Source organism: Marmota flaviventris, chromosome 8 (assembly GCF_047511675.1).
Source record: "Marmota flaviventris isolate mMarFla1 chromosome 8, mMarFla1.hap1, whole genome shotgun sequence".
NCBI classification, from domain to species: Eukaryota; Metazoa; Chordata; class Mammalia; order Rodentia; family Sciuridae; genus Marmota; species Marmota flaviventris.
The window spans coordinates 94,434,827-94,447,055 of NC_092505.1; the positions used below are offsets into that span (position 1 = coordinate 94,434,827).

The 12,229-nt window shown below is 37.1% G+C and overlaps 1 protein-coding gene across 6 annotated transcripts in view; it reads right to left on the bottom strand.

The window, feature by feature from the left end:
- Positions 1 to 12,229, bottom strand: part of Fndc3b (fibronectin type III domain containing 3B) — a 326,246-nt gene that overhangs the window by 156,082 nt on the left and 157,935 nt on the right. For all 6 annotated transcript variants that reach the window (XM_071615472.1, XM_071615470.1, XM_071615471.1 and 3 more), the window contains exon 4: positions 1,023 to 1,099. In XM_071615472.1, the coding sequence (XP_071471573.1) occupies positions 1,023 to 1,099 (77 nt within the window). The remainder of the gene's footprint in view (positions 1 to 1,022; positions 1,100 to 12,229) is intronic.

The window sequence follows — 12,229 nt, forward strand, 5'->3', positions numbered from 1 at the left end:
AATTTTTTTCATCCTACCACAAATCACTAAAAATAAAAAATTACAGCTTTTGGAACCATTTTAAAACCAGAAGCGGGGCTATGGATGTAGCTCAGTGACAGAGCACTTGCCTAGCATGTGAGAAACCCTAGGTTCAACTCCCGGACCACAAAGAAAGAAACTACAAAGGGGTGGGGGAGAAGAATATTAACCTAATTATTATCAGTTCTGGGCAGTAAAATGATTGATTTTTTAATATTCTTCTGGGGCTCTTTCCTAATTTTTTCCAATGCATATATGATATTCTTATTGTCAGGAAACAAAGAACAAAGGAGAAGGAAAGAAAGAAAAAAGAGTTAATTAGTGAAAGATTTGGAAAGATAATTGAGTGGCAAAAAACAGGGAGATAGGAGATTGTACTGGGCAGGACAAAAACTCAAGTATATACAGACACTCAATACTTTCGTAGCAACCTAAATCTTATCCAGTTATTGCAGTATAATTTTATACTTTAAAACTTTTTTTCTCTTCCAACACATTTATGAGATTGCAACTACCATCATTTTACTTAAGAGGAAACCAAAATTCAGAGAAATTTAAAGAGAAACAGTCAAGTTCTCATATATGCCTAGTAATTCACCAAGCCTAGATTGTGTCATATTATAAAGACATAGGACTCTTTAAAAAGAGGATAGACCATATTTATGTTAACAACGTCACCTTTGGTACTTTTTACTAATTATGTCTATGAATATTTTTGCCAACCAATTGTAGCACAGATGGAAGTAAATTTCTAGAGAAGACTCCATGAAGGAATCACAACCAAATGATCAGATATATAATCCGAACCTGGCAGTGCGGCCTTTTGTTTCCCTCTTATACTTTATGGCACTACAAGTGGGAAGTGCCATAAAGTATAATGATGGCAACCCTAGTATTACGATAATTAAATCAAGCAATGAAATAAATTTCAGAAGACTAAACATATATTTTGTTGGAACAGTGGTAGCAGATATAGTGGAGAAGTTCATCAAATACTGTACCTGTGAGATATAACCTGGAGGCACATGGATGGGAGGAATGGATCCATTGGGTGACATCATGGGAACTTCAGCAGGCCCTAAAAGAGGTAAAAGCAAGGTATTAATAGTTGAAGAAACATACATTATTCAAAATAATCATTTATACTTTTAATGTGCTATACGAACTAAAGGTAATCATTTATTTGTCTTTAATAACTGGCATATTCTACCTTACTGAAACTATAAAGAAAAGGAATTTTCTAGCTATTTAATTAAAGGAAAGCAAGCAAAAACTACCTCCCCTGCAAAAAATAGTCATCTTTATAAATAATTAATGGCCCCACATGCCTCAAGTTCTATAATCCAAGACTGCTCAGATAAGAGTAGTCTATAAGAATGGAGCAAACCGTTTCTTTATTCCTTTAAAAATGTATTGTTAATAAATGTTAATTTTTAAAAAAAATTTTTTTTCGTTGTTGATGGACCTTTGTTTTATTTATTTGTATGTGATTCTGAGAATCAAACCCAGTGCCTCACACATGTTAGGTAAGCGTACTACCACTGAGTCACAATTCCAGCCCCTTAAGGTAAATTTTTAAATGGGCTTCCTTCTTCTGGTTTAAAAAGCTCCCATAGATTTAGAATTTATAATTTTCAGTTAAATTTTTATTTTCAGTAAGTTACTACAATATTTAATTACTTTGACAGAGTAAAAGAAACATAAAATATTTCAAAGCAGCTTCATTTGATATCTCTCTTATAAAACAGGGAGGAAAAAAATAAATCAGGCACTATTAGGAATACTCATTCGTAATTCATCTGAATTATTTCAAAGTAAAGCATTAAATTAACAAGAGGTTAGTTTCAAAATATTTGATTTAATGAATATTAATCACATGTCTAAGGCAAACTAGTGAATGGCAAGGTCAACACTAAGACACAGTTTGAGTTAATGTTTAATTACAAGGAAACTGATTGTCATAACATCAAAATCAATTTGACATCCTTCAAAAGACACTATGATTAAACTGTTTCCCCATTCCTTAGGAAAACCAAAGGGTTTTCCATTTGGTAATTGGCTCTCCTATTTAACCCCAACCCCATGTCAATCCAAAGCATGGGTTTTTTTGTCTGGGATGCGACTTCCTGGCTCCAAGCACCTTGTGTTGTTTATTTGCTTTCTCCTAATGTGTGTTGTGCTGCTGGCAATGAAAATTGCTCAGCTGAAACAAAAACCAAGAGAAATACAACATTTTATTTGGCAAAAGAAGACAGATCCTGCCACCCAGTGCTGCATTTACATTTAAGCATAATGACCTTTCACATCAGAGCACAATCCAGTGTTTTGACTACTACACAAGAGAGGAGGCAGTGCAGGGGTTGGGGGTGCAGGGACACTGGCATGCACATGAACTGGTCAGCAAATACAGGGAATAAACATAGGAGCAGGGCAGAAAAAAATACATAACATTCAAGTGAAATTCCAAAGGATAAGGTTTCACTTCAAGTTCATGAACAACTCACCAGATCACTAAACAATCTGATCATCTCTATATCGGTACAAAACCCACAGTGGTCCTTCACATGTTAACACATTGGCAATAATTTAAAGTAACAAAAAGAGAATAGCATAGAATGGGTCACTGGGAACTGCAGCATATAGCTCAGTACAGAAAATAGGTTTATCATACGTAAGGCCTTGGGTTCATTCACCAGACTCGCCCATCCCCTCCCCCAAAAAACTGAATGAATATTGCATGACCCCCTTTTATTTTTCAGTAAATTTAAGCTGAAACATCCACCAATCACTGAAGGCACTAGGTTCCAATTCTTATTTCTTATTTCATATTAAGCTTTAGCATTTTCCCCATAGCCATCAAGATATCTAGGTATTTACTTCATATTCTTATTTGAATTGACTCACATAAAAGAAATCATATACAACTATTTCAGCATCAGCCTGAGCACAATCTGTGAAATCAAGGACTGAGGCACTCTGCACAGTGCAGGTGTTAGTAGGATGCCTGGTTTTATGTCTAAGTTTACTATTCATACTGTCTGTGTGACCTTGAACAATTAATTCATGTAGCCTCTTGGAACCTCACTTCTCAAAAGTTATAAGTGAGAATAACAATTCCTATTTCAAAGGGTCAATTTTTGGTTGATTTGCTTGTTTTGCAATACTGGGGATAGAATCCGGGGGATTCTATCACTACATTATATCCCCAGCCTTCTGTATCTTTTATTCTTGAGACAGGGTCTCACTAAATTGCCCACGCTGACCATAAACTTGAGCTCCTTCCTGCCTCAGCCTCCCACATATCTGGGATTATAGGTGTGCACCACGGGGCCCAGATAATTATAAAGTCAAATTTAAAGATTAAACTGAATAATACATGTTAGTTTGCTTAAAATAATATGTGGCACAATAATCACTCAACAAAATGTTACTGATCATTATTTTTTATGACGATTTTTTAATTTTACTGACAATTTTTTGTTAAAATCACATTTTTTTTTTGGTACTAAATTTAAAAAATATTCTATAACACTGTAACACATAGAATCATAAGTTTACACACTGTATAATATTGACTTCTGGGGCAATCCTTCTTCCTCAGTAAAATATCCAACATTTCAGAGTACAGAGTGTGAACACCTCAATACAGTACTGCTTTTTAATCACCAAAATATATACCATGCAAACAGTCTCTTAACCCCAGGCATGACCCTTAAAACTGTTAAAGTCATTTGGGTAAAATGCTTTGAAGAATGTTAAGACAAGTAAGTGATTTACAGCAAGAAAATGTTTTCTTCCTTGGCCTTGATTTCAAGAGTAGTCAAATGACTTTACCATGCTTGTTCCCCCTTCCCCTTGTCACTGTCAACAAAACCATTTCAAAGGACAGTACAAGATATATAGTAATTGCCTTCAAAACACAACTGGGCCTTCGAACCCCCAGGGTTCCTCTCTTTCCTTGGGGTGGGGGGCATTGCACCCAGGCACTCAGGAGTTTATTTAAATCTAGAAAATAAAGTCCCATTCACAATAGTAGCATGAGAAAGTTGTTATCTTCCTAAACAATTATCTCCCAGTGAGTTTACTACCTCTATTCAATTGTTTGTGTTTGTGAATGTATCTAGACTATTGTAATCCTTCCCTAATGAAAACACAAATATCCCTTCCTAAACATCTAGGGTTAGGCTCCTCTTAATCTTTCAATCCATATGCTCATAACAAAACTTAATGGCTAGAGTCTTTAGAATATGTTTTTTAAAAATATTCTTATTCAAACACTGGCTATATTAAAAGGAAAAAATAAAAGGCCACATAATCTCTCAAGGAAACCATTTTGTTCCTTGACTATCTTGGGAAATTATTAAAGTATCAGACTTTTTTCAAATTAGAATTTTAAAAATCTCCTATGGCATCTGGAATACTTTTAATTAAAACATACTGTTAACACATTGGCAATAATTTAAAGTAACAAAAAGAGAATAGCATAGAATGGGTCACTGGGAACTGCAGCGTATAGCTCAGTACAGAATTAATTAATTAAACACACTGGTTACATACAGGTAGGTTGATGCAGACATGTAAATACACATAGATGAAATAATTTGAAGACAAAAAGCACACAAACATATACTATATAATTAGGGTGTCATTTTTTTCTTTCAACACTAAGATACTTAGTTAGGGACTGGATAAACTCTTCCAATGGGCAGATGAAAAATGTCATAAATACAGTTTCTAGAACTGGAACTAGAATGTTTATTTAGAGCAGAGTAACTCCATGAAGAAAATGGCTTAGCAAATTCAATCAGTTTCAGGTTTTAGGCTGTGACTGCAATAATCAAGAATCCCTTGTTTTCCTTGAATAAAATGTGAGACACAAATGACATCCCATATTGGTTTACAGAAAACATTTAACTATAATACACAAATACATAATCCAACATATTAAAAGTCTAGCCTTTGTTAATGTACAATTTTTCATTTACTTACAGCAAACCTTAAACCAAAAAGGTTGGTGAGCAGCTTAATTATTCAATCGACAATAGCTGATGCAATGATCCGGTGACTTTATTCACACATCACAGACTAAAGCAAAGTCCAGCTACATGGTTCTTTTGGAACCACATACTCTCAGAGAACTCCCCAGCTCCCACCAAAGCTGAAGGCCATTCTGCCTCACCTTGTTTCCTCCGTGCAACTAGGAATACCCCCAGACTTCACCCATCCAGATGACTTGCTCCACTGCTATCTTCAGAACACTTAACCATTATGGAAGCAGACCTAACTAAACTAACTCAAGGTGAATGTACAAATAAGAACAGAAGTCTGAAAGGGGTGGAAACTAGGAACCTGGTGTACAAATCATCACTTAAACCAACCACCAATAAATTAATTATACTACAATTTTAGACATTTTTAAGTAATTTTAAAACCTAGTACTGCCTCTGGGTACTGGGGGCTGAATCTAGGAGGGCTTGACCACTGAGTGGCATCCTCAGCCTTTTTATTTTTTTTGAGACAGATTCTCCCTAAGATGCTGAGGTTCTCCCTAAATTACTGAGGCTGGCCTCAAACTTATGATCATTGTGCCTCAGCCTCCTGACTAGCTAGGATTATAGGCATGTACCATGGCACCCAGAAAGCTAAATATTCACCATAGGTAAACTGGTAGTGAATAAATCAAATCCATTATTGTGCTTGTCCATAAACTGGTACTTGTGTCTCCAAATGGCTATTTTTAACACTAGCCCTTAGCAGCAACAGATCATTTTTCCCTTGTTAACTTCAATATCTTATTCAAAAAAGGATATAAGAAAGTTGAGATCACAATACAGCAAGATAAAAATAAGAAAATGTAGCAAAGGTGAAATATTATGTGATAAAACTCAATATATCCTACAAAAGCAATTCTTGAGTCTTACTAAATACCTAAAGAAGAGAAATTCTTACTAGAAGAGGTAGCCACAAAGATAAGGAAAAGGCTAGTAGGTAAAGCAGATAATTATGGTCAAAGTAATTATCAGAACAAATGGTCTAAATGAAAGCACATGTGCTATTTGCCATGGGTCTAAGATGAAATACAAAACATGCCAAGTCTCCTGAAAAATCTCAGGAATGTTTAATAATGAATCTCAAATTATTTGTGGTGATTCAAGATTCTTACACAAGCTCAGAGTTTATGTTGAGCCCTTGCCTGGCAAAAATGAGGCCCTGGGTTGGTTCCCCAGCACTACAAACATGATGATGATGATGATGATAATGATGATGACGATGATACCATATAGAGGGAACTCAGACTGGTTGGGGAGGGGGTGGAGAGAAATGGGGGAAAATCTTGGGTTCAGGGTTTCTTTTAGGGCGATGTGGAGAGCCATTCTCACACGTGACTGGGCGACTCCCGGTTTGGGTCTGAGGCGCTCTGCTGTGTCGGAGCTTTCCCGGCCCTCTCCTGATGAGAGAACCCGTCCGTGTAGGGGTGTGACTGACCACTGACCTCGGGGGCCAATCACTGACCCTGAGCTTGGAGTGCGGCCCCCCTCAACCTTCATTGGATGGAATTCTCCCCTGAATTTCTTGTTCCCCAATAAAAGGCTACTCCCTGGCGTGCTAGCACTCTCTCTCTCCTGCTAGCCCTGAGTAATCCTTGCTGCCCTACGGGTGGTTCAAGGTGGGAGACAGAGAGGGGAGCCGTCTGGGACCTGGTCATAGAAAAAGGTAACTGAGTCTATGTGTTTTATTTCGATCTCACTAGCTAACTTTTATGCCAAGAATCTCATTAATGAAACCAATGCGCTGGCCGCATGGTGGAGGGCGATGGAAATGTTCTGGAACTAGACAGAGATATTTGTTGCATAACATTGTGAATGCATAAATGCATTAAATACCAAGTAATTAAACATCAATTTTACAGTATATATATTACACTTTAGTTTTTTAAAAAGACATTAAGCAGATAATTAAGAAAAGGTAAGATAGTGACAGTAACACTGGGGTCACTAATAAACTATCAAAATAACTAAATCTAAATCTCCTAGTGCACATCTTCATTCCGTAAGTATTCACATTGGGGAGGATGCTATTTCTAGACACCGTGCTATGCAAAAACCAGGAGATACATTCTCTATCTGCAAGCAACTGACGTTCTAATTATGGGGATTCAGATGTACAAACAAATACAAGAAGCTACCAGAGATATTGTCCAAATTTAGCAAAATTTTAAAAGATTATCAACTTGTGGAAACATTAGTAATTACAGAACTGGAGGCCTATATTAATTAGTAGAGATCTTGCTGTTTCACAAATAAAGAGATTGAGGCTCAGAAGAAAACTATCCTAGCCATAAAATCTGGTGGTGATACAACAGCAGAGATGGAAACTCAGTTATTCCAGTCTTTAGCCCAGTGTTATTTCTAATTTTGCTTACTTTTATTATTATTATTATTATTATTAATATTATTATTCCTTAAAAAACTACTCTGAACACACTTCCTCTCAAGGTGCCATTTTCACACAGAAGCTAAGTAGTGATGGCACATTCCTCTGGCTCAGGCAAAGTGAGGTGGGCACCCTGTTCTCTCCAACCTGAAACAATTTCTTCTCAAAGGTATAATGCCAGAGAGCAAGTAGGATGGGAAGAATAGAGTCTGGGATACTGCAGAGCCTGGCCTGACCCCTGGGACGCCTAGGTTTGCACCTGGGCTCTATCACTTTCTAACATGACCTTGGGCAAGTTATTAAATCTCTCTAGGAAAAGGGATAACAACTGCTACTTTGAAGAGTGGCTTGAGGGCTAGACAGTATAATCATGTCAAATACCTAGCACAGTGCCTTGACAAATAGTGATAATTAAACAACTTTAATATTGTGCCACTACAAGAAAAATCCAGTACAATATGAACAAAGAGGTTAATATACTATAATTATTTACCAGAGAGGCAACATGAATTAGATCATTCCTTAAATATCATAATTTTCTTCATCACATTTTTTTTCTAAAATATACTACCATCTTGAAGTGTCAAAATGATATCCTTACTGAAAATGCGATATATTCAAGATATATATTATGCTTATTTAAAAATAAAGATAAAAGAAAAGGGTACTTGATTTTCCCTATGGCTGTCTACTTCCCCATCCTTAATCTCAGCCCTCTATTTCTCCCAATACTACCTGTTCTCTTTGATTTCTAGGAAATCTTAGAAAATTGGATGTGCTTCACTTTCTGAGTATCCTGAGACAGTTCTAAATCAAAGGCCCAGTCCTTGTTTTCTGAAAGTCAATCTTCTACCTCTCCAACCCTGGCTTTATTACCAGAACTTCCAGTCTGGCCCAGCCATTGTCCTTAAAAGCACTGAATGGTCTTAACAAATGGCCTAATGACTCAGCCTTCCCACTGATGTCTTCCTGAAGTAAATCACTACCAAGAACCGAAACTCAGGTGAAGACAGAATTCATAAATAATGGGTCACCACCATCTTCTCACTTTTTCAAAGAAAAGAAGGTGCTGTATCTGCCAACAAATCTGCCTTGCCAGATTGAAATGCAAGTCTTCTTTCCAAACATTTTTCTTTGAACTTGTTTTTCTATCTAGCTGTTATAAGGCCACCAGGAATAAGAAGATCAATGTTTAATTCTCATTTAAGACTTAAACTTCTCGAATCCCAAATTTCTTCAATTTCAATAAAACTGAGATATTTACCCAATTATCTACTTTATCAAGCTGTTTTAAGGTTTAAATGTTAAGAGAAATCTACATAATTACTAAATGAATATACAGTGCTATATATCTATTAGGTAATATTTTCTTGAATTCAATTAAATAAATATTTACTATGTAAGATGCTGTAAGAAATTAAAAATCAACCAAGATTTTACAACATATACATAAACAATACATAAAGCAGCAGCAGTTTATTAGAGGAAAAGATCTTTGGAGCTCAACAGTGCTGATTATCCTTGAATGGATGGGACAATATTTTAAAAACTCAGACTGGCAATGAATGATAAAGGCAGTTGGTGAGTGCAGTCCATTCACAACAGGCAGGATGAGCTAACATGGTTTAAAAAGAAACTGATTTAAATTCAGGTCTACCGAAATGCAAGCTCTGAGATTGTTGAAGATATCACATACTAAGACAGTGGCCTGTAATACAACCTTCAACGCCAGTTTTTAAAACTCTCGGTTGTTGCTTTGTTCAGTTTAACAAACCCAATGTAGTTGCCAGACCCTGTGCAGGATGCCAAGGACACAATGACATTTCTGTACTTAATTATGGAGAGAATGGCATGCAGAATGAGTAATGCACAGGTGCAAAGAACTGCATGGGGGAGGGGTGAGAGTTCTGTGTCCTGCTTTTGGCCTGAGGTTACTGACACTTGGGTCTCCTGGTGGAATCAGGCATATAGCCCAGACATCTCAAGCAGCATGAGCACTGGGTGTGTCTAGTCTAGCAACAGAAATAGGTAAAAGGTCTAAGAGAAAAGTTGCTGGGTGATTTTTTTGGTGGGGGAGGGGGCCCAGTATTCACACATTCAGTCTGATGCTGAAGTTGAATCTCCCAAGAGTCTCAGGGAATTGCTCTTCAAGTTAAATTTAAATCCCTATTCAAATTAGGAACCTAACTTACCCAAGTTACAAATGAAAAACACTCAGCATCACTTTGTCAGTTAAACTTTCTTAAGTGAATTCTAAGATACAGTCTCTCCTTGTTTTACCTTTAATGTCAGGTTTGGACTGGTAGGTGATCCATGGATAATCTTATACTTTAGCCAGGACTCTGTAAACTTCAAAGCTCTGAAGAATGATACAATTACAATGCAATAATGCTGAGAAAGGGTTTCTGGTATCTTACAGAGACAAGTTCCTGCAAATATTAACTACAAAATTAAGACAAAGGCATAAAAAATGGGCCTAAGCACTTCATTTCAAAGCCCTTAAAAGCAAATCATTTCCAGCATGTTTTCTCTTATGCCCATCAAGAACTTCAGGCAGCACTTCCTCATACAGAGTAAAGAGAACCCACTAGGATTTCAGCTAATAAAAAATTCAAGAGGGAATCTCTAGGAAAGTGGAATAAGAAAATTCCTGGAAGAACCCTCCAAGGGCTCTTACTGAGGGTAAAAATTTCCAAATATTCTCCCTACTAGAATAAGGGTAAATTTTATTTTAAATACTTGAGACAAAAATGCAGATGGATGTTATTAAAGAATAACATTAAAATTTATAAATTTGTAGTGAAAAGAATCAGAAAAATAGGTTGTTCATTAAAAGACAATCAGGAATGGGGCTGGGGTTGTGGCTCAGTAGAAGAGCGCTTGCCTAGCATGTGTGAGGCACTGGGTTCGATTCTCAGCACCACATATACATAAATGAATAAAATAAAGGTCAGCAACAACTAAAAAATATTAATTAAAAAAAAGACAATGCAGGGAGACAATTATGGCCTATGCAGCAGGAATGGAGTCGAAATTGCTCACTGAAGTTCTGAATGTTGAAAGGGGTTGCCTGTCATTCTCTCTCATATATACAGCCTGATTCCTGGGACCCCAAGTGTCAGGAACCTCAGGCCAAAAGAAGGACACAGAAAGACAGGATAAGACAGCTTTCTTTGCTCTCAGGAAGAGTTATGAAAGGGAACAGGGTTGAATAAAACCTTGCCTCCTCTCCCTTCCATTCCGCGTTTCTGGCCACATGGCCCTCTTCTCCCAGGATGGACAGAGGAGTGAGCAAATGACAGGATAGCAAGGAGATCTTTTCATCACAACCTTGTGACAAACTCAGGGGGCAAATGTGTGCTTCCTATTTGTGCTCAGCTTTATAATTTCAAGGTCATGCTCTAGTGGGACAAGTTGGAAAATAATACTGTAATTATTAACCAGACAACAAAATGTGATTGCATTCCTTACAAGCTCTGTTTTACATTATTCATGTTACAAATGAAAGAACATTAAAAACATCATGCATCTGAAAGCTGTATTGCAAATAGCAATGTATAGCTTTATCAACATATCATTACTCAATATATTTAGGGGAGCTCAATTATTTGTTGCTTTAACAACATTTACAAAGTAAAACCACAGAGGATCCCTTTTAACTGTTCTCAGGGTTGGGTCTTCTGTTGCTCCTGCCAGAGTGACTGCCATAAAGAAAAGCCTGAACAATACTCTGAGGGCATTTTATTGACAACACCCTACCCAGTTTACTGGCTTAGTCCTCTTAACTCATGTACACCAAGTCCAAAGAGCAGAAAGAAAGGATCCATGAAACAGAATTTCTAAATAAATCAAGCAATATTATGGAAATGAAAAAAAAAAAGACCCAAATGTTCCATAAAACACAGAGTCACCATTTATTTATCTAGTGCTATTTTCTCTCCAGTCTAGAAGGCTGCTCACACTAGCTCATCATCACCTCCTGTCATGCTTTCAACCAGAGACTAGCAATCTTCTAAAATTAACTTAATTTTACAAAAGTGTTTTGATGGCTAATAACAATCCTCCAAATTGTCCAGTGGCCGGGACCTAATAATGGGCTCTGAGATGACTGGCTCAATTTATAGCTCTAGTCTCAGCCATACCTAAACACACAGAAGAGGTCAGGAAAGTAAATGAGAGTGCTACAGTCTAGCCATGTTTATTCAGCCTGCTGCTTTCACTATTTTGTTTGTATGTGAAAAACAAAGAGCAGGCTGAGGACAGTAAACAACATGGACAAATAAGTTCTACACTCCCATCCCCATGGTGTTTGGATTCAGGTCAACACCTCCAAGCAACTGTGGGAGGTTGGAGGTCATGCTGGACTGCCACTTTCTCAAAGCTCAAGAGTTGACCCAGTGCTCTGAGGGGCAGCCATCCAGCCTGGCACACCAGTCTCACAGGAACAGCAATTCTACTAAACAGGCTACAACTTGATTTTCAAAAGCCAACCCCCAATGACTAAGGAAGACAGAGACAAACGAAAATGGAGGGGTTCTGCTTGGGGGAGCAGGTTACTAGGAAGGTATCCTCTTTGATTCACTCCTGTTTTTCCTGAGCTGAAAAAGTAGGAAACCTTTTAAAGTGAGCTCATCAAGATAACTACAAATCTTCAGTTTGCTAATTATGAATGAAGACTAGGCAACACTGAATGTGAATAAAAGGCTAAATTACCTAGTGTTCAATAAAACAAAAGAATGTCCAAATGGGAGTTTTGCACATAGTACTATCAATG